Here is a 23,431-nt window from a genome sequence, read left to right as displayed (position 1 = left end):
TGTTGCATCTTGAGGCCGTTGCCGAGAATCAGTTAACATGATACAGTGCTGAGCAAAGGGCAACTGCATCTGGTTTCGATTTGTCAGACTTCAGAAATATAGGCTGGACATATTTACAGGGATTCAACAAATTCCTATTGACAAATGAATTGATGTAGATGACAGTAAATGACAATGATGGGCTAGTAATTGGACACAAGAAAAAAAAGAGCCTCAAACAATAACTTCCACACACCCACGAGTGAGCACGGGGTTGATGAAACATTTAGGGATTTGATATAAACCAGTGACAAGCTTTTGCAGCTTCCCACACTCTAAAACACATGGAGACGTAGCTCCAGATGGCCAAAAGTCTGCATTTTTTTTTAAACATCCACCTTCTAATGATGATTGCTCTCCCACAGAAACTATTATCCGAGGAGCTAAGACACTCAGAATGATCCAGAATGTGTTGTTTCTTCAATATCACATGAACCAGAGTGACAGATAAGACAGTGAATAATAACCAGGAGCGCTGCATGAAGAAATGAAGCAATGCTTTTTTTCCCTGTGGTGTGGGAGGGAGCAGTGAGCCTTGCAGGGTGTGTGAGATGGCGCCATGATGGAGCTGATATCATGTCACTAAAGTTGAAACTACACATGTATGCGGTGACAACTTTTGATATGGTCCTTATGGGCAGTTACCCAGGGCAGCATTAGAATGTGGGGCGTCGATAAAACATGTAACTTAGTTATTCCCTTAACAGGTTTTCTATTGCTTTTAAACAAGTGCAGAAAATAGAGATCACCCAGTCCTAGGTATTGAGTTGGTTGAGTTCATAGCTCTCAACTCTCACGCATTGACCAAGTGACACACGCATTTCATCAATTGCACACGCTCACACGCATTACTTTGAAAATCTCAATCTTACAACGAAAATCTCACTCTTGAAACACACGCGTACGGACGCTTCGCGTCATGGCGGAACCAATTTGCGGTACAATGGTTTCCGCACGTCCATTAGTCGAGGTAACACAGCTGCAAGGAGCGCCGCCGCGCAAACCAGTTTCCCTCATCCAAAGTGAAACAGTTGTACGGTCCGTGTTGTGTGCGAATGAAATGGTAAGTCGTAATGTGTTATTCCAAACTGTACCATGAAAGCAAAGTCCGTGTAAAACAGTGACCGTCTTCAATCGACCGACAGCACCCCCCCCCCCCCCCCCCCCCCCCCGTCAACAATCTCACTCTCAACAGCATTGAATCGAACAACAGCCACCCCCCCGTTGGACAGTCTTGAATCGAACAATAGCACCCCCCCCCCCCCCGTCAACAATCTCACTCTCAACAGTCGTCAAAAGTTGAGAGGTATGGTTGAGTTGCTGGGAATAGGGAGCATGGGTTACGTTGTTTGTACGGCACTGTGATACATTTTGTCCCACTACAGAATCTGTGAAGGTTTATGCAAAAAAATAAATAAAATAAAATAAATAAAAAGACACACCAACGGCATCATTTATGCAAAAACCTCCACTATATGTGTGGTGAATAAATCTCTTAGTGCTCTCTGCCCTTCCCCTCAACATTGACAGAGGTTATCAATTTTAGCCATTTTAGCTGCCTGGAGTTGGAGTGATCGCTACATGTCAGTCTGTGGATATGGATAATAAACCACACAAATGCAGGCAGCAGAGAGAAAAGGGGCTCAAACACCTACAAGTGGACGGGGCAAACCGTGCTAAGTCTGGCATGACAAGCGTAGCTGCGGCAGCAGGATCAGGGCTGTCAACATCATATGCAGAAACTGTCCCATCGAGTACACAAGCTGTTGGGGAGGTACACAGTGGTAACTTGGAAGAAGGAGAAGTAGCAATTGAGGTGTATTCAGAGGAGGAGGGGGAGCAGGAGGAGAGCGATGTGACCCAGCAGGAACAAATTGAGGAGGAGGTCAAAATAGCTACTAACAGCCTGGTAAGAAGTCGGCGCAAAGTACTACCACAGCAAGCAAAATTAATTAAGAATCTATCATTATTGTTATTATCAAGCTTTTATCTCACTGTTCACCTAAATGTTATTTAAAATTCAGGTGATAGCTCACTGTGGCTGATAAAGCTGTGATTTAGGGCTCCGGCTGCGCTGGCCACAATCAGTCTTGACAGCTTGACGAGGTTATCCTTCCCCAGAATGTCAGGCATAAGGTGGTGGGGTGACCTTGTTCCTCTCCCCTCTTTTATGCCAGGCACTCTGATGTTGTACATACGAGACCGGCTTTCAAAACCACTTAGCTTGCCCCTCCACATGCTGTTAGCCTCTCTTTCCTAATCACAGGAGGCCTCAGGGATAGAGATGCGGCCATCAAAGGCCGACGTGGCTTTGTCAATGGCGTCGACTGACGCAGAACACATGTACTATAAAATCCACCAAAGCAATAAGCTGTTTGGTTAGAGTTTGTGTTTTCACTATAGCATGAACAGCGTTGTGCTCATATCCATCAGCCTTGGGTTGTTGCCTACCTTGAAACCAACATTTCAGTGGCTTCATAATCCTTGGGCAAAAGGTATGTCCAAAAGAGAGACTGTTCCTCATGTGAAATTATGATTCTGTGACAAACACTAAACATATTTATAATGTGTCTCTTTTGTCTTGTGTTTTATACTCGGACCTTTACAGCGAGATTTCACTCAAATGTACATTGTGAATGTGCAGTTGAATGACAATAAAGTGTCCATGTCCATGTCTGTCTATGTCTACAAAAATGCTCTGCAAAACTACTTTTTTGTGGAAAAATGGAAAGACAGATTGTAATTTATTTAGGTTTCATACTTTGAAGACTTTATTTAGGTTTTCTGACTCTAAAATAGAATATTTATCCTTTAAAAATAATGGATCCCAAATAAGATTTTGGATTTTATATATATATATATATATATATATATATATATATATATATATATATATATATATATATATATATAATCTCTACCTATTTGTAAAATAGGATTCAAGCCTTTTCATCTAGAGAAAGAAGGGTTTATATACATAGCTCAATTATAGTATCCATGCATCCATACTAAGGGACATTTGATCTAATTTAGAGAATAACTTGAACAAGATCCAATTCTCTAATAGCATACACCTTTCTCTTGCTGTTAGCAGTTTTAAGGTTTTATTATTTAAAAAAAAGAAACTTTTTGATTTTGGGATGTGACAGCACAGCAAAAAAAAAAAAAAGTTCATCCTACTTTTTTTTCATAATTTCTTTAGCACTTTTATTAAGAATTACTCCTTAGTAGCTGAATATAGATGAATATTTAGTTTTACGAATCTCTAGTGTCTACAGTTTTGTAGATTATAGAAGCAAATCAAATGATATTTAGGTTTATGTGGATGTTATACACCGCTTTGATCAAACATCATGTCCCCTGCAAAGATGATGGTTAGACATCTGATCTCATTCAGCAAACAGAATCACTTGCCAGTACGACTTCCTCAACTTTCTTTTATCCCTTCCTCTTTCCATCCCCTACCACCTAGCACTACAAAGCCGGATGAGGGTCATCTTACAAATGTCCCCCATTGTGATGCAGAATTCCAGCATTTTGGCTGCATCCTGACCTGTTAAGATCTTAACTTCGCAAAGCTGACGGCGACTCCTCTGCTTTCTACAGTTTTTCCCTTGTCTATACTGCTTGTAATGAATAAAGCAACAAAGGCTTAACTTAGAAAGAAAACAAGCCCTTATAGGTAGAACCAATTTTAGCGTTAGGAGGGATTATTTTTGTGTTGCTAATTATCTGCCAACATTCTCCCACTGTTTGAATGATTCTTGTTAAACAAGCTTGTATGAGTGGGCAGTATTTCCACTGAGGCAGCCCTTTTGACACGTGCATATTGCTGTAGTCCCATGTTGTGGGTGTAAACTGTGTTTGTGTTTCGACACGGCACAGCGTTTGTGTGCATATGCTGGTCGGGGAACGGGATCGCTGAGGATGTGTGTGCATGTGTCAGTGCGTATCTGTGCAGGGGGATAAAGAAAAAAAAAAAAAAAGGGAGGCACAGCTCTGCAGCCTGATATTCTGGGAACAGCAGGGTGGCGTTGTTGACCCACCTGCTCCCTTCTCTCTTCAGCTGGATCTAGTTGAATTTCAGCAGCTGCATCCCTTCACAAAGCACCTCTTTGTAATCTTCCCAAGGCGTACAAATACAACTGCAACCAGGAGAGGATTGGGGAAGGAGGAGGGAAGATGGGCAGTTGAGACAGAGAGGGGGGGGAAAAAAAGGGCGGTAACTGTTCTGCATGGTGTCTACCAGTGTCATCGAAAATAAAGTGTGAAATAATGTACAGTAGCAGGTACTAACATAAAGAGAGTAAAGCTTTGATAGAAAATGAGTAAATATCAAACAAAACAACGCTTTGCATATATTTTTACTGCCAAATAGTATATTTCTAAGTGTTAACATGTAAATTAACTCAGATACTAGGAAAAGAAAGGCAGGAGATAACCTGCGCTGCACAAATTTGCTGCAGAGCAGAAAAAGCAGCCTGATTGTCTCCCATTAACAACATTTGTCCTCTGGCACGCTCACTTATAATGGACCTTACGCCTCTGCAACATGCAGCGTCACATGAAATCCATTTTGCACTGTACGCAACACAGAAAAAGAAGTCTCCAGTCTTAATTTATTCTCCTTACCACAAAGCCAGATCAGGCTACTCTCACTTGCCCATAATTTGGATTCACAAACAAGATGATCTTCTTGTCAGTGCCTGTAGGAGTGATTACTGGGATGTCAGTTTTAAAGGACTAAATTCTGCTTCTGCACATATAGTACTGTAATAAATTAATTGCCCCTGAGAGATTTATACAGTTTTTGCTTTACTGACACTGTTAAAATGATCGTTAAATAAATTTTTTTTATATCAGACAAATATAAACGGAATAACTACCAAAAACAGTTGTTGTATCATGATTTTGTTTATGAAACAGAATGATTCAACCTCACCAAAACCCCCATGTGTCTTGTTAAATCAGGAACTTATCGTGATTAACTTTATTTTCAATAAGCAACACATTGTGTCCTTAAGACATTACATATGTTTATTGTTATCTCCCTTCTTGTGTATTTATATTTAAAATGCCTTCCTTGAGATCAAAGTGGAACCAAAGTAAAAATCCTAGTTAGCTTCCACAAACATGACAAATAAAGCTGATTCTGATTCAGCAAGGAGGTCACAAAGTTACCAGAACAACATCTGAAACACTGTAGGCTTAACTTCCCTCAGTGAAGGTCAGTGCGGATGATTCAACAATCAGAAAGATGGGAGAAAGATGGGATGACTATGGGAGAGATCACTGCTGACCAAAAAGAACGCAAAGGTCATCTCAAACTTAACAACAGAACACCTTGATCCTATTCAAGACCTTTGGGGAAATGTTCTGTGGACTGATGGGACAGCAGTGAAACGTTCAGGGAGGTGTATACAGTTACATCTGGCATAAAGCTATCAATATTGGCAGCTTGGGGTTCAGTCTTCAGAACCTGGATGACTCTTGGTAATAATTGGAGCTATTGATTCTATTTTCTAGCAGAAAATCCTTGAGGAGAATATCCACCCATCAATTTGTGATCTTAGGAGCACTTGATCCAAATGATCAAATGCTCCTAAGCACTTGATCATTTGGGTACAACGATCCAAAGCACACAACCAAGCCACCCTCTAAAAGGCCAAAAAGAAAGAAAAAAATCAAAATGACACTGGAGTGACTTAGACAAAGTCCAAATTGATATTGGACTGGCTATACATGCACTTATACAACAAATAAGACCATGTCTGACAGTCATGGCTTTGCCGTAAGACGAATTTCCTTAAACTAATAAGTAAAATGCAATCAGTGCCTGAAAAGTAACATAGAAAGAATGTAGGTTTTTACTGAGCAGTCTAAACTAACTATATTCCACCCTAAACGCAGCCAAAAGCTAACTGGATCAGCTCTGAGGTACGAGGAAGCAGAAAGTCTTATGATAAGGAAGCAGAAAGTCTAACATTCCTTTATTTTGTAGTCAATGACAAAACCGTAGCATATCGCCTAACTGAAAATGTTTAGTTAAAATGACCTCTGAGGTAGAGTGTAAAAAGAAAACTCAGCAGGAGGAGCTGCATACACAAATAAAGGAAGGTAATTTAAGGTGAATGTGGTGAGTGGAATCAAATGCTGATGATTTCCAACAGCTGTGTAATTTTATCTGCACACTGATAGTCCTCGCAGATGTAATTTCTTGTTAGTTCATATCAAACACAATGAACTTCACCAAAGGTGAGACATAACCCAAAGTAATCCAACCCAGAGCAACTACAGCATTAACTATGAAAAAAACTAAATCTGAAATGCCCGGCATTGGTGAGAATTTGTATTCAGAATTTTTTATACTTATATTCTTGAATATAATCCAGGGCAACCCACTGCTTTTAGAAGACACCTAATTAGCAAATAGAGTCCACCAATGTCAAATTTAACCTCATTATAAATCCAGTTGTTCTATGAAGGCCTCATTGTTTTTTTTTTGTTTTTTAGAGAAAATTTGTGAACAAACTGCATCATGAACCACCAAGGAAACAGATTTAGGTTTAGGTTATATAACAGCATCCCAGCTTTGAACTGTTCAATTGATCAGCTGAAACTGGAAAATGTAAGACACGACTTCCTATCTGCCTGAACATGACCATCAACCTTTACTGACAAGGCTGGGAAGAAGCATATTAATAAGAAATACGGCCAAGAAGTCCATGGCAATTGTGGAGGAACGAAGAGCCACAGTTTAAAACAAAGATTTTGCTAAAACAGCTACCATTGTTAGGGCCGTTGTTGAAGACACGGAAGACATAAAAAGCCCCATTTGGATTTTACAATAAATCATGTAGAGGCCACAACACATGGAAGAAAGTGCTCTGGTCAGATGACACCAAAATTTGACCTCTTGATCTTAAAGCAAACCTTATGTGTCGGAAAACTAACAATGCATACCAGTCTAAACACAAAACCCCCACCTTGTAACACGGTGGTGGCATTATCAGGCTGTGGTGTTGCTTTTTCAACAGAGACAGGGCAGCTGGTCAGAGTTGAGGAGGGCATGGATAGAGCTGACCACAGGGCAGTCCTGGAAAACAAACAGATAGAGCTAGTAATAGACTTGAGACTGGGACAACAACCCGAAACATACAGCCAGAGATCAAACCGTGCATCATTTTTGTCACTTTGCAATTATGCAGTACTTTTCTTGGGTTACCACATAAAATTCTAGTAAAACACTCTGAAAGTGGCATTGATATTTTTTGTAAGGCACTGTGCTGTATAATCATTAAAATAAACAAAATAAGTTCTGGTAAATTCATTCCCAAGGTGAGTGTAAGGCTTAGACTCCACAAAATGAAGCAGAAGTGGTATTAAAGAGATGGAACATGGAATCTGGGAAATACAACAATATAGCTATGGACAAAGGTCCCAGCACTATCCAAATAAAGGCATTACTTATTCATACTCCACATAACTAAGTCTACCTTTAAATTACATCAGAACACCACAACACAAGTTGATCTCCAAGCTTTTCTAGTTTAAAAAGTCAGGCTAACAGTTGGAAATAGTGAAGTGCCTGCAGGAAACTTGTTACCTTGCATCTTTAACCAGTGTAAACGGTTTGCAGTCGCTTCCTTTTTTCCATGCCTAAGGCGATATCTGTCAGTGTGACAGTTGGGAACTTTGCAGAAAGGCACACAAACGTCAACCCTCACCAGAAAGTGGTCAATACGATCATGAGTAAAAACAAGTAAACAGGAAATAAATAAACCTGAAAATAAAGCAGGCCATGCCAAGAAAAACAAATATCTCTCTGTGTTCAAGGTTTAATATTAAGATGCTTAATTACTTTTCAAATTTGGTGCACTTTGTAATACTTTCAGCTAATCTTAGAGTCAATCGTTTAATTGCTCAATTCCTTAAAAATCTTTTACACCATTGATCAATGTTCCTTATGCCATCCACTTATGGTCAAGTTACAGATTGCATTAAGTGCAATGAAGGTAAAGCATGCAACAAATCTTTTTGAAAATATCTGAGCAGAATTTTGTATAGTCAGAATTGCAGCAGTGGATCAAACTAAGCATATATAAGCAAATGTAAAGGGATGAGAGTGATTACATAATAATAACAACAACCATTATTATTATCCACCCATATGCTTTATCCCTCTTGTGGTCACAAAGGGTGCTGGTTGCCAGTCTATCGCAGGGCAACACAGAGACAGACAGGACAAACAACCATTCACACACACACTCACACCTAAGGAGAATTTTTGAGACGCCAATTAACCTAACAGTCATGCTTTTGAACTATGGGAGGAAGCCAGGGTACCCAGGGAGAACCCAGGCATGCACAGGCAGAACATGCAAACTCCATGCAGAAAGACCCAGGGTAGGACTCAAACCAAGGACCTTCTTGCTGCAAGACAACAGCGCTACCCACTGCACCTCTGTGCAGCCTATTATTATTATTATTATTATTATTATTATTATTATTATTATTATTATTATTATTATTATTATTATTATTATTATTATTATTATTATTATTGTACAATTTATTTGTCGATGCCTTATAAGACACTCACGGTCACTGCACAAAACCAAAGACATAAATTATAGAACTAAGTGTGAAAAAAACCCTGATAAATAAAATACCATGTAGTATCCAGACAGTTGTGATGAATTGCAGGATAGAAGAATAGTCATGATTGAAGGATGGGTCTTGAGGCAGGATCTAAACATCCACAGCAAGTTGATGTTGAAGATGTAAGGTGGGTGAGTGTTCCTTTGGACCTTCATGCCGTCACCGAACTGGGCCTTTTTAAAACCAAATTAAAGACGCATTTGTTCAGGAAGGCTATTAATGTTCCTTAGCATATTCCTTTTTAATGTGACACATTGTAGAGGATGTCGCCACGTTCATGTCAGCTGGGCGCAGTGGAATTGGCCTCCCGAGACAACTAGCTGTGCAGGTGTGTCAGTATGCCTGTAGGAGTATGTAAACACGGATGTCCAGGATGGTCCCACTGATCAGACGTCTCGGCTCCAGTACTGCAACTCTGGACTGTAGGAATAACCTGGCAAGTTATATTGATAATATGTAGGACTCTCCATTCTGCACATTATGAATCCGGGACTGATCCAATCAAATCCCTTTGGGGAAATGAAGGACATTCAGCAGATCTAACCGAGCTGATTGGATGAAGTGACACCTAGTGCCCGCCTACCAAAGATAGATTTTAGCCAATCACGGTATCAAGTGAAAATGTAAACAGCAGGCGTCATGAGAAACCACAACATGGTAAACTAGATTTGATAGCAGCTTTGTGTCCTCCTGCCCTGCTATGCTTATGTTGGTACGGCTGTGGGCTCGGCAACTCTTGCTTTTGTCACAAGGATATGTCACGCCTTAAACCATATTACTGCAACTTGATTGGCCTGAACCATTTTTGGTTTGGTCACAGAGCGGGAGCAGTACAAGATGGATTCTCGTGTGTTTGTGGATGCACAAATACTGCAAGAATTCAGCTTGCAGGCAAGGTTACTGTAGGAAGACAGTGGCAAAGACGTGTTCCCGGGCTCGTCCCGTTGTAGGGGGACTGGGCGCAGCCACCTCTGGCTCCTAGTCGCTTTTCTGTGATCTTTTTTAGTGTTATCATTTTATTCATAATGCTAAAAAAGTGTGTGTGTGTGTGTGTGTTTTGGTGGGTGGTGGTGGTAGGGAATATGTCTCTAGGCTGACCTGAGAGCTTCTCGGGGGATACCTGATCTGGGGGAGCTGGAGGTGGTATCTGGGGAGAGGGAAGTCTGGGTGTATCTGTTGAGTCCTGCTGCCCCCGTGACACAGTAAACAGTAGACTACGAGTATGGGTACAAGTATAATATTGTATGTCCTTTACAATGCTTTTACTGTTTGGTTAAGTGGGATATTAGATATAAAAAATATTTTCGCTGTTGCTGATAGTGGATATGAGGCTGCTGCCCTTGTCAGATAAGTGCAATACTTTATGTAATGAAGCTTCCTGATTCTGTTGGAGCCTCTTTTGAAAGCAGATGTCAGCCTCTGTACTGTAAGGATGGTGCTAATCTATGGATATCATTGCAACGCCATTTACAGTTTGAAGTGCAGACCCTGGTGGGTGTTTATATGAAGAAGGTCAGGAGTTGACAGCATGCGTGTAAAATTATGTCAAAGATGAGGATTTATGAGCTTCTCACAGAGAAACCTGAATAATAACAGTTCATCCTATTATAGTCATACTAATGGGAATAACAGCATGGCTGAAGCATCATATAATTAAAGACAAAGCTCATAAATATGACAATCCTAGACTGATTGTTTAATCGGTTAGCAGCAGGTGTGCTAATGTGTTTTTGACTGCAGTCATTCCTTCAAAGGTTGCAGACTGGCTGGAGACCGACAGACTAAGTGCTGCTCATAAATGTTTGCCGGTACACTGGAAGCCTAATTGGAGAATTTGATCCATCTAACCAATAATCACTTTAATAGCGCATAAATTATCCTGTAATATGTGTATTGCACACAGGAGATTTGGGGTTTTATATTCCACTGTTCTTCATGTGTTGAACTCCCTTCTGCAAATAGTCCCATTTATGTAAACTTGTACAAGCACAATATTTAGTCTTGTTCTCATAAAACATTCAAACGAGTGTTTTTTTTATCTACTGTTCTTTAGAAAGCATAAACAAGATGAAGTCTCACATGGTAGTCTCTACAGCCTGACGAGGCCATTTAAATTGTCCCATTTCCCGTAAAGTCAAAGTGTGGGCTCAGTGTTTTTTTGCTGCTCCTAAGCCTTGTTCTAACTGTTTTCTTGGTCCAAACCATGTAGTTCATGGGAAAATTATGAAGATGATTTAAGACAATGAAAGATCAAAAAAGCAGACAATGTGGGAAACTCCACAGACCACAGATTTCTTTCAAAGCACGATGACAAGGGGAAAAAGAACATTTTAAATCATATTTATATCATGTCAGGGGAAAAGAAAGAAATAGGCCTTTCCTCTCTTCCTAAGTGATTAAAGACAAATCTGTTTTCTAATGATTGACAGAAACTGTTTGGTTGAGAAAAACTATTGACCTCTCAAATTAACTTGGCAATGTGCATGTTGGATGCACTAAAAATATAGAGCTAAAATTAGTGTAATTTACAGTTTTTTACAAGCTAGAGTCTTTGACACCAAGTGAATAAATATTGGCAGATGACAACATTATATTATTGTCATCATGAAGCATTTACAATCTGCTCGCTGCATTCTTACTTCCATCCCTGTGATTCTTTATTTTCTGTGCGCAATGAGCTGTAATTGTATCAAAACTCTCCGTCTTTGCAGACATTTGTGATACTGTTGGTAGAAAGCCAAATAATAAAATAAAATAAATAAATGCAAGAATAAGCTCTTAAACTGAATTCAAACTGCAATCCGGCCCATTAAGGCTGTTTTAATCACTCTCAAAGCAGCGGGATGTTGATGTTCTGCTTCAATAGAATTGAATTTTATGGATGAGAGGAAAAAAATGGTAAAGATTGTCCTTTCAAATAATATCAGACTTGTCTTCCACCATTTGCACCAAATGATGACACAAGTAGAAGAAAAAAAGTGAACATGTGCTGTTTTCATGTTTTTGTCACATGCTCATATACATGCTTGGGCTTTGAATTGTGTTTAGTTTGGTGGCACAGCTTGGTCGAGGCTTTTGGCTAAGTTTCTCTCCATCATTTTGATATGCTAGATGTGGGGTTTGCCAAATTTCATCTGTACTGATGGCATTTCACAAATGGAATTGAAGAAGAAGAGTTTGATTGCTTTACTGCCAAAATTGATTTTGCCATTTAGTATTGAGAAGTTTATCATATTCAATGTGCCAATTTTCTATACAGTTATAAATAAAACTGGATTAAAAACAACTTTCAGTCCTTTTAAATTGTTTTAGAATCTTTTGATAGATGTCTGTTTCGTTTCCTAAAACAAAAAATGTCTTGGTTGCACTAAAATAATTATATGCCAAGTACACAGATGTATGTATGACAACCTGGCAACACAGAGCATAAGAATACTAGATCCTGCCCTTGAAATTAAATATCTTAAATGTTTTTCTGCATAAAAAAGCTAAATTCAAACATGAAACTTTTTTCAGTTGGCAACAGAATTTCACTCTGATTAAATACATTTTCATGTTCTTCATGTAATATAACAGCTTTAATAATTTCTAAGGAAATATTAATAATAACTGTAAACATGCATATTTGAACACATTACCACAAGGAACCTACCTACTGATTATTTTAACATCAAAGGTCTTAGAAAAGACCCAGGAAAATGTTGATTTATACTTTCGCTACAATAAAAACCTCCTTGTATGTACAGTAAGGGAATTTTATTGAACTTAAAAAAAAAAACATTTGTATGCAAAACCACTGCCAAACAGTGATGTCAGAAAGAAAACAAAGCAATTGGCTCATTTTGTACTTCTTACATTAAAGCAGCACAGTTTAAGCGTTGTCCCAAGTATTAGCTTAATTTGTGATACATTAAATTATTCTTGATGTCAATACAGCACTTGCCGCGAATCGATGCTCCATGCGGGCTGCCCTTCTCAAAAACTTGCCTACGTAACTTAAAATGGTCGGATCATGTGACCTAGAGCGCTGATCTAGGTCACATGACCCATTCTAGGCTACGGCTAGTCTGAGCTCAAACTGCTGTAACAACAAAACAAAACAGATATGACACTCTAGAGGGGTGAATATGGCCTTGTCTTTACAAGTAACTCCATGACATCTCAATCTGATGGTCCAAAGTGGTCTGCTATCAGATTCCCAAACTCAGAGGGAGACTGTTTAATTTTGCGACAATCCAGTGACGGCAGTGCCCCTCAGGGCGCTATAACCTGGAAGTTACAGGTCTAGTGGCTAAAAGTTACATGGTGTTGCTTTAAAATAGAAGAGTGAGTGTGAGCCATACACACCCAGAGATACTTTGAATAAAAGTTTCTATTAGTTTTCAAACACTCTCCCTCCACCCATCCCTGCACCTTGCTCCATTTACTAATAAGTCTGAATAAAACCTGCAATGATTCAGTGAACCCCTCATTATGATGTTTTAATGAATTTAGGATACTGTGAGGTCAAATGTCAACAGGAGGTAGTAACACACAGCAGCTGTATGTGGGTTAGACTGTGATTTGAAGCAATGCAGTTAAACATCTTTGGGTCTTTGGCCTCACCAGGCAGACAACCTGGTAAATGTATTTGGCTATAAACCAAAAAGAAAAAAAATCCCTCATGCGGGGTTCAATGGAGGAGTAGATTTGGAGCTGAAAGGAAGATCATGTGGACCTCATCATGGACACTTTAAAACGCTTACGTACAAGCCTTTAAAGATCTTTAACTAAAAGTGTAACAGAAGCCTATTCTGTACCATATTTCCCACTGGGTGGCAAAATGTAGGATCGGCTGATAAAAAAAGAAGTTAATTATTCTTTTGTTTGGTGTCCCAGATTCACTTATATTTACTGTAACTGCAATTTCTGCACTTACTACATTCTTTCTTAGTGTGTGAAACCAAAGATAGAAGTGGTCTGGTTGATGTGGCATTGGGGTGAAGCACGGTTTGTTAGCAGCCCAGGAGTTCTCCCCACATGTGGTTGTGCAGTGGTCGGGATCGTCTGGGTGAGGAGGAGGGCACGCCACTCTTCACAGTTCACCCAGTTTATGGTGACTCATTCGGAGAGATTATTTAACCAAATGAAGGCCTGCTGTTTGGGTTACAGTTTAGTTAGGGAGTCTCTGTGGTGGTAGAGACAGCTGTTATCCATGTGGGAAATTGTATAGAATGTTTGACAGACATTTTGTGGAACATATTCCAAAAAACTCTACACAAAAAGGAGGAAGATTTTTTTGTTCAGCAGCAAAGCATATTTTTTCCAATCAACTTTGCCCTTTAAATAAAAGCTCATTGTCAATGTAGTTTTTTTTGTCACATATTTTGCATATTTTGTCATGTTATAACCATAAACCTAACAGTATTTTAGTGTGAGTTTGTGATAGACTACGTTTGGCTTGCTTGTGGAGTAGAAGTAAAGAGAAAAACATTTATGAAGATACAATCTGAAAAGTGTGGTGTGCTTTTGTATTCGGCCTTCTTTAAATTGATACCACTCAATCAAATCCAACGCATCAAGTTGCCTTTAGAAGTCCGCTACAGGGTAAATACAGTCCACCTGTGTTGACTTTAATCCCAGTATAAATATATGTTTAGATTTAAATAGATGTTTTGTGAAGTTTTTAGAGCTCAAAGTTGTCAGACAACATTAGAGGACAAACAACATTAATCAGAGCAGCAGCCAAGTGGCCCTTGGTTACTTTGGTGGACCTGCAGATATCACCAGCTCAGGTGAAAACCTCTGTTAACAGGACAAGTATTAGATATCATGCGCTGCACAAATTTGGTATTATTAGAAGAGGAGCCAGGGGAAAGCCATTGTTTAACTTAAAGGGGCTTCGCCACCTACTCTGACTTTACAAATCTCTACGCCAGTGGCTCACTCTTGTTGCACCCAAAGGTTTTCCGAATAAATCATTGCACTCAGTTGGCTTATTATATTTTATTTATGTGTTTTACACTTTTTTGCTCTATTAGTTAGTTAATGAAGCGCTTTTGTGTATAATTACCATAACAAGACCACATAACAGGAAGTATGATCACGCACGGAATGAGTAAACATGAAGAGGCAATGGAGCAATGCTTATAATAAGTAAACACAATCATTAGTATATGTTCATTCTTACCTGTGAAAAGTAATGGTAGTAGATTTGATTTGTACTGTGAATCAGCTGGTTCCATGCAGCACATGAATGAGGCATCTTCTCCAAATTGCACCACTATGCCACATCCAATATGGCAGTGACGTCGACTGGTGATTCAGCTCTTAACGAGGTGTCTACGTATATGTGTTTGTGATGGAGCCAAGCAAGTCAGCAACGCCCAGCGGAGCAGCGAGAATGATAGGTTAAGTAACCCTAACCCTACCCCACAGAAAGCCATATTTCAAGATGAAAATATGGCTTTCTGTGATTTCTTTCTATGGACAAAAGACATTTCTAGGGCCCTTTAAGACCATTTAAAGTCATATTGTATGTGTCACTACAAGCTAGGTAGGACTGTGGTTAGATGATTATGTGTGGTGGACAACCATCCTGGCCACACCATCCCAAGGCGACATTAGGTTGATGGAAACAGGGAAGCTGGTCAGAGTTGATGGAAGGATGCTCAATAAAGAATAGAGCTAGAAAAAACTTCTGTTAGAGGCTGCCCTCCATCCTATTTAACTGATGTTGAGCTACATTGGAATGACCCTAAACCAGTGAATACTTTAGCAAGGCATGGTACACATCTGAATCTTTACAGTACAATATCAACCACTCCACATACTCAGTTTAATGACTTGGCAGGAGTGAAGAAATGTGCCTAACTGTATTAAAACACAGAAGCAGAGACCAAAGAGAGAAAGGTTCCTGTGGGCAACTGTGTAATTTAATTTAGTATGCACATTAGAAGCCAGGCAGTATAATTTACATGTGGGATAGAAGCAGCTTGGGCCCATGCCGGAGAAACGAGCAAACTAGTTCTAGAAATCCGAAAATCTTTACCACGTGAGATGCACGTTGGAACAAACAGGAAAATGAAAACCTTCCCTAACTCTGAGGGACACGATAGGTTCACGCTCGGGTACCCCATCTTCTTTTGCTTCTTCCTGTTCTAATTAGGAGCTCACAAAGTCTGGCTAGAGTTTCTCCCCGCTTTACAGAGAGGAAGGCCAAGTCCAGTAAAAACTGTCTCCTTTTCTCTGTCCCTTTCAGTCATCTCCTCAAAAGACCCGAGACATTCCTAGCTCAGCTGTAGTTTACTTTGGCTGTCCTTTTCTTTTGGCCACACATTTGACGAGATGAGTGCATAAATTAAACCAGTGTGACGCCTACTATTTTACATGCCTGTTTCATGTATGTTTATAGTTTTATGATTACACACGTGTATGCCTGCATGCTTGCCCCCTCGGAACACATGCACAATGAGTAAACACTTCCACGGATCAGACTGAAGCCAGAGACATTTAAGCTTGACAGTTAGCTGCTGTCCGGACTTTCTGCATGCTCACACAAACACACACATGCGCACAGATACACACACACAATAAATGTGACCCTAGTGCTTTGACAACAGCTGCCTAAAAGGAAGCTAGCATAACATATGAGTCGTTTTCAAGACTTTTCTATTAATTGGATTTTAGTGGTTTTAAAGCATTTGGTACAATACTTTTTCAACTTAAGATCAGTTTTTAGTAAAAGTCAATATTATAACAACTTACCTTGGTGTATGAGCCGTCAGAACTCTGCATGCATACGTGTCAGTTTCTATTATTTCCACATTAGAGATCCTGTTCCCTCAGCCACCTGCAGTGTCCATGGAGTGAGGTAAACTGCCGTCCAGCACACACATACCTTGTCTTTTCATAGGGAGGTCAGTGATAAAAATCATCCCACAAAACATGAACAAAGGCAGCTGCAACACAGACAGTGATTCAGACCTGCAGCTTATCTCCCATTCTCTCGATAATGTACCTTCAGGGTCATAAAATGGACATTTCGCTGGACGTGAAAGGTTTATTGTGGAAACAAACTCACTTGGTAAAGAGTGGAACTTTTTTTTTTTTCTTACAGTTCTGAAGGGACTCATAATGGCAAATGGAGACTGAACTTTTCAAGCTGAAGTCAGCTCTGAAGTGATGCTCAACTTTTTCATTTGCTTAAATTCAAATGTTGACTAAAATGAACTTACTAAGGAAATATTAAAATAAAGACGTACATGGAACAGTGTACATCATTATCTGAGCCTACCTGTAACTTAATTTAACTTGTTTTTATAATAAATTAACTATTAGCAATTGTGTAACAATGAGATTTGCTGACTTTAATGGAACTATTTGCAAACCTTCTGCGAATTAATTTGTTTAATTTTTTTTTTTTTGCTTGTCAAACATTCTTATTATTATTTCATATGGCATAATATAAGTTTTTATCCTCTGCTTTTTGCACATATTAAGGCTTTTCTATCTCCATGTTTATTTCTACATCCAGAAATCCAAATTACCACTTTTGGTATAATAAATGTCTGTATCCAGAGATCAGTACACTCATAAAAAAAAACAATTTATTTTCTTAAATCAGTAAGTTCTGTGTAAATATGTGCATACATTATTATTATGTAGATTTTTATTAACATTTCCAAAGGTGGGTAGTAGTTAGTTACATTTATTCAGTTACATTTTATAGATGGATGTTTTTGAACAAAATGTACTTTTAAGAGTAGTTTTACTGCACTATACTTTTTTTTTACTTTTACTTGCTTAATATTATGAATATGTATCAAACTCTTACTTTAAAACAATTGTGGCAACTCTACTATCCCTGAGTACCTTCACTGAATAAAGAACAGACATGTATTACCCAAGGATGCACCAGAGAGACACACACACTTCTTTTTTGTACACAAGCTTTGTTATTTCAATGGTATTTTCTATTTGCTGAGCTCCTCAAACCATTTACAGGTCAAGTGAACATACAGTAAACAGCAGATATTGTCATTGTAAGTACTTTACACTTTCCTAACCTACTTGTTATGATTAGCTTGTGATTAGTTTCTCAGAACTTTAGTAGCCTTTTTACAAAATACTTTTTTACTCTTACTTAAGTAATTTCTTGGTTGACTACTTTTTACTTTTACTTAAGTAAAATGCGTTAAAGTAGCGCTACTCTTACTTGAGTAAAATAATTGGCTACTCCCACCCACCTCTAAACATCTCCAAGAAAAAACAATATAATTGGACACTACCAGTCAACCGTCTGGATTCACCTTTGGCATTCAATGGCTTTTCCTTACCTGCACTTCAAGCACAGCTTTGAAGTGCAAGTAATTGGCAACATATACCTCATGGTGGGTTTTCTTTGCATGAACATGTCTGATTTTTCAGGTTGCCAGTCGGATATACAACAAAAGTTAAGTTTGATGAAGTTGTAACATGACCAAAGTGCAGCCTGGAACTTGGGGATAATAACAAAAAGAGAAAAACTTTCAGCATGGCACAAAGAGAACAGGACATGGAGAGTGAGCAGAGAAGCAGGCAGTACAACGGGGAAGTAACAGGCATGGTAATGGAGGAATCCAGCAGTGGCAATAAGAAAACAGAAGCTTAAATATTGAGGCATGGATGGAAAATGACAAAGCTGTGGAGCAGCTTTGGCAGAAGGAAAGCAGGGAAGCTGTGGGGGAGAGACTAATTAGAAAATAGTCAAGGAAATACTGAAAACACAAAGGACAACCAAAACCCAAACACTTGGAGATTGTGATAGTCTGTCACTAATCTAGTCAACAAACTTTTGAATTTATTTAAAGCTTCGATGAAATCCTTTTTTCCACAAATCACATCTAAGTTGCAGGATTCTGAGGCAGCATTTACCTCACAGTGAAAGCTTAATTTTCTAGCAAATTCGACTTCAGCATTTGTACTGTTGCTAAACTGGCTAAAACTGGATAGAAACTAATTTCTGCTCCAATAAGCAAAACCTGTTCAATCACCAGTTTTATGGAAGTATTTAATTATTACTAAATCAACATATTTCATCCCAAACATGTACCATAATCGGCTGTACTAGCAAATAAGAATAGTTGATTAATTCATTAAAACTCCCCAGTTAAATTTTTCTCAAAATAATTTAGAACGATGTATCACCAAAATAAAGTAGCTTTTGCAGTTAGAATGTAAACCTTATCAACTCTCAGGTTTACAAGCTATTATGTTTAATTAAAATACTTAGTTATATAATTTTAACAACTAATATTGAACAACCTCCAAAAATTGTTTTTACAGTGTAACATTAAATATACAGGTCTAAAAAGACATTACAAAAATCACATTTCTGAATCTCCCTATAATAGTAAGTCTATTATTTTTTTTTACATTTTTTTTAAATCTATCAAATAAACCGTTCAAAGAAACCTATTTCTGGGTGAACATAATATTTCTGATATTTTGCCATTGCAGCACATAATCTATCACAGTTCATGCAGCGTCTGCAAAGCCATAAAACACCATAAAAAAAGAAAAGCATTATAATAATGAACCCCCACAAATCCCTTAACCAATGAAGAAAAGGTGGTGATTTGCTCCAGCCAATCCCATGCGGAAGGTGGGGTGAGAGATTTAAAAGTCCGACTCAAGTTGCAGTAACATGTAGCTTCTCGGCTCATATTGTGAATCGCAACTCTGTCGACCGCACCCCCAATGGCAGCTTAGGAAAAACAAGACAAACAAACGGGGGGGAAAGCAAACAAATACGGGCTCCAGGTGACTGAAACGGTTCAAGGAATTTTACCAAGGCGCACCGTGCGTAAAAAGCGCAGCGGCTCTCTTGCTGCGAGCATTCTGTTTCTTTTTCATTTCTGCAAAATTGTTTTGGATTTTTACTTTTGTTGGACTGAACATATGATAAAAATGACAGAGGAACACGACAAGTGTATCAGTGACCATCCGTGCAGTCCGTCAGGTACAAACAGCTCCATGTCTCAGGATGAGTCCGACTCCGACGCGCCGTCCTCACCAACAGGCTCGGACGGTCAGGGATCCCTGCTCAGCGGTTTGGGCAAGAAGCTGGACCCGGAGGACGACGAGCGCTTCCCAGCCTGCATAAGAGACGCGGTCTCGCAGGTTCTCAAAGGATACGATTGGTCCCTGGTCCCGATGCCGGTGAGAGGCAACGGATCTCTGAAAAGCAAACCGCACGTCAAGAGACCCATGAATGCGTTCATGGTGTGGGCACAGGCGGCCCGCAGGAAGCTGGCAGATCAATATCCACATCTGCACAACGCTGAGCTGAGCAAGACACTGGGGAAACTCTGGCGGTAAGAAATATTTTATTTCAACAGGAATTATTTATGCAGTTTAATAAAATATAATCCAGTTTTTAATCAAAAATAATAAACAAAACAGGTACTGTTATAGCTTCTTCTTCTTGGCAATGGAAATTTAGAGTCCGGATTGATAAAACTTGGAAAATTTGTTAAAGAAAACTATGATTTAAAAGCAACAAATAAGCTTAAAGAGAACTTTTAAATCTAAATGTAACTTTTTTTTATTTTTTATGTTTTTGCTGGTCAAATTTAAACGTTTTTTTCTTCCATATTTTTCCCACACCAGTCTACTTTCTGAAAGTGAGAAGAGGCCCTTTGTAGATGAAGCAGAGAGACTGCGGGTTCAGCACAAAAAAGACCATCCAGACTATAAGTACCAGCCACGGCGACGTAAGAATGTGAAACCAGGCCAGAGCGACTCAGACTCAGGGGCAGAGTTGGCACATCACATGTACAAAGCTGAGCCAGGGATGGGAGGACTGGCAGGAATGCCTGATGGACACCACCACCCTGAACAAGCAGGTATGTTGAAAAAAATAACGCAGACAGGACTAGCACATTTAAGAGTTTATGGTCATTTTGTGTTTTATGTGATCTTAACATCTCATTCTGATTGTTCTCTGCTTAGGTCAACCTCATGGACCACCTACACCACCTACCACCCCCAAAACAGATCTCCACCACGGAGTTAAGCAGGACCTGAAGCACGAAGGCCGCCGTCTTGCCGACAGCAGCAGGCAAAACATTGACTTCAGCAATGTGGACATCAACGAGCTGAGCACTGACGTGATCAGCAACATGGAGACCTTTGACGTTCACGAGTTTGACCAGTACCTCCCACTGAACGGCCACGCGTCCAGCTCCTCTGCCTTATCCTCAGACCACAGCCACGGTCAGATTCCAGTCCCAGGCGGCTCCTACGCTTCCTCGTACGGCAGCGGTGCGTCGTCCTGGAGCCGAAAGTGTGCCGTGTCCTCCACTTCCCCACCCGCCGGTGAAGTAGGCCAGCACCGTCTCCACATAAAAACAGAGCAGCTGAGCCCCAGCCACTACAGCGAGCATTCCCGCGGGTCGCCGTCGCACTCTGATTACAGTTCCTACAGCAGTCCAGCCTGTGTCACCTCGGCCACTTCGGCCGCCTCGGGCGCTGCCTCTTTCTCCAGCTCCCAGTGTGACTATACTGATCTGCAGAGCTCTAACTATTACAGCCCTTATTCTGGCTACCCCTCCAGCCTCTATCAGTACCCCTACTTCCACTCATCTAGGCGGCCCTACAGCAGCCCGATCCTGAATAGTCTATCGATGGCTCCGGCCCACAGCCCCACCGCCTCCAGCTGGGACCAGCCCGTCTACACCACTCTGTCTCGGCCTTAAAGGGGACCAGAAACAGCCTTTTTGCACCAGAGACTCATTCAGTTTGATGCACTACTAATGAAGGACAGAAGGCAAGGGGCGAAGAGCTGTTTGAAGGGGCCTGTCGGGCCACCTGCGACCGTTTGAACGTGAAACAAACACAAGAAAAAGTGCCTGCTGATTTTATACAAAGTTCTATTGTTGAGATGAAAAAAAAAAACCCACTTGTACAGAGTTTTTACACAAAAGAGAACTTGTGTCGTCAGAGAGCCAAACTCCTCTGTGAGGACATGTTACTTAAGCTGACATCTTGTACATCCCTGTCCTTTTCAGTTCGAAGTTGCAAAAGTGAACCGTTCAGGTCAAGGTGCAAAGCCGCTGCGGAAGTCTGTAGGAATGAAAAGGCTCGGCTAACTGTGCACACAGGACCAGTTACGTTGAAGCTGCAGTAAAATTTACATGAATGGCCGGAGGTTTATAACGCAGCACACTATTTGCATCAGTGATTCAGCCTTAAAAGAAATGAAAAAGGCTCATTTGAATTTTGTGTCATTTTGCATAAAAGTCTTATATGTATTTATGTTCATGCATTAATGGATTTTTTTTTTGTTTTTGTTTTTGAATAGATAAACACATGCTACATGTGAGTTCTTCTTGGTTATTTAGAGTACTGTTTTATTGACTTAATGAAAAGGAGGGTAAATGAAGTAAAGCAGCGTGCATCTAATATTCCGTTGAATTTCCAGAGGGATCTCCATTCCAAGTTTGGGAGCAAACACACAGGACCAATAGACTCTGGCGCAGGACTCAGAACAGGTGTCTGAAATCTACGCTTGGCAAATTGCGATTAGTCATGATGTGGGCTTAAAGGAAATGGGGTAAAACAACACCACACGTTGAGTGACGCGTCAGCTGGACCTCCTGTATATGTCCATGGACAACGCGCGAATATGCGGGCGAACATGCATCCGTGTGTGTTGGGAGAGATAATGTGCAGATGCATGTGTGAGCCCATTTTCTTGGGGGACTGAATACATATCCCATGACATAATCATAATACACACCAAATGATACAGAAAACAACTTTTTTTATTTTTTATTTTATCTGGTGAAAGTGAAATTAAGTGTGACTGTTTCCCCATATTTATTCCATGAACCATTGAAAGCCGACTCACTGCTGCATAAAAATGTTTTTTGTGCCTTCTTAATGCTTGTTGTCAGTATTTTGAAATGAAAGGAAATTTTTAACTAACAAACGATCCACTCCAGGGACTTGCTCCTCATTTTGTCCTTAATTTGATGTCATTCCCTAAAGCATCGGTTTGCAGAATTAAAATGGAGCATAACTGCATTTTTTTGTATATCATTTTGGTGTATCATTTTGAAAGAAAGTCTCTGAAAATGATTGTTCTTTAAACTAATTTCACACGCACATGCACATCTAACCCCTTCCGCTGGCCATTCCCCCCGCCCCCCTGCCCCCAAAAAACAAATAAACAATTCTTTTTCTTGATGTTTGTTTTTGTCCCTCTAATTACCGCCAACACATCATCCAGTTTCCGTCCTGTACATTTTTTTTGTGCTCAAATATATTTGGAAACAACTGTAAAAAAAAAACAACTATAATAAAATGAAAAATAATTCAGTTGTGAGTTTGCCTTTGTGCTGGTTAGTTCATGTAAATCTTCATGTTTAACTTTGAAATGAGTGAGACTTTGCATAAAACACATTAATACATCATTTGCTCGTCTTTTTCCCTCAGGAACAAACATTGACAAAAAAAAAGCAAGAAGGCTATAGGCAACTTATCAGTTTTGGTTTTATATAGTTAATCTCTAAAGTATCTTACTATCAAAATTCTGCAAAAGCTTATCAACATATTTGTCAAAGTTGTCTCCTTGAGATTTATTCATTAAACAAGCAGCATAAAAGAAATGAGAAGAGATCCTGTCTCCTTTGGTCCAGCATTGGCTCCGGCCTGGCATGCCAAGCCACCGTCCCTAACCAGTCCAAGGGCGATGCCAAGTGCCAGG

General features: G+C 39.7%; 1 protein-coding gene and 1 long non-coding RNA gene across 2 annotated transcripts in view; one reads left to right on the top strand and one right to left on the bottom strand.

The window, feature by feature from the left end:
- Positions 1 to 16,540, bottom strand: part of LOC118566445 — a 56,993-nt gene extending 40,453 nt beyond the window's left edge. The window contains exon 1 of the long non-coding RNA XR_004933016.1: positions 16,447 to 16,540. This is a non-coding gene — a long non-coding RNA (uncharacterized LOC118566445). The remainder of the gene's footprint in view (positions 1 to 16,446) is intronic.
- A 2,826-nt stretch (positions 16,541 to 19,366) lies between these two features.
- LOC105936198 (transcription factor Sox-8) lies at positions 19,367 to 23,036 on the top strand. Its single transcript, XM_012876907.3, has 3 exons — positions 19,367 to 20,036; positions 20,332 to 20,567; positions 20,674 to 23,036. The coding sequence occupies exons 1-3, from the start codon at positions 19,621 to 19,623 to the stop codon at positions 21,417 to 21,419; spliced, it is 1,398 nt and encodes a 465-aa protein (XP_012732361.1). The 5' UTR covers positions 19,367 to 19,620; the 3' UTR covers positions 21,420 to 23,036.
- The last annotated feature ends 395 nt before the right edge of the window (positions 23,037 to 23,431 follow it).

Source organism: Fundulus heteroclitus, chromosome 16, assembly GCF_011125445.2.
Source record: "Fundulus heteroclitus isolate FHET01 chromosome 16, MU-UCD_Fhet_4.1, whole genome shotgun sequence".
NCBI classification, from domain to species: domain Eukaryota; kingdom Metazoa; phylum Chordata; class Actinopteri; order Cyprinodontiformes; family Fundulidae; genus Fundulus; species Fundulus heteroclitus.
Note: the sequence above shows the minus strand (reverse complement) of the source record. Positions and strands in the feature narration are given on the sequence as shown.

What these genes read in the sequence shown, in the direction of transcription:
- LOC105936198 (XM_012876907.3), top strand. Translation starts at nt 19,621, where the DNA reads ATGATAAAAATGACAGAGGAACACGACAAGTGTATCAGTGACCATCCG. An exon ending in ACACTGGGGAAACTCTGGCG is followed by an intron (nt 20,037 to 20,331) that starts GTAAGAAATATT and finishes TTCCCACACCAG; the next exon opens with TCTACTTTCTGAAAGTGAGA. An exon ending in CCACCACCCTGAACAAGCAG is followed by an intron (nt 20,568 to 20,673) that starts GTATGTTGAAAA and finishes TTCTCTGCTTAG; the next exon opens with GTCAACCTCATGGACCACCT.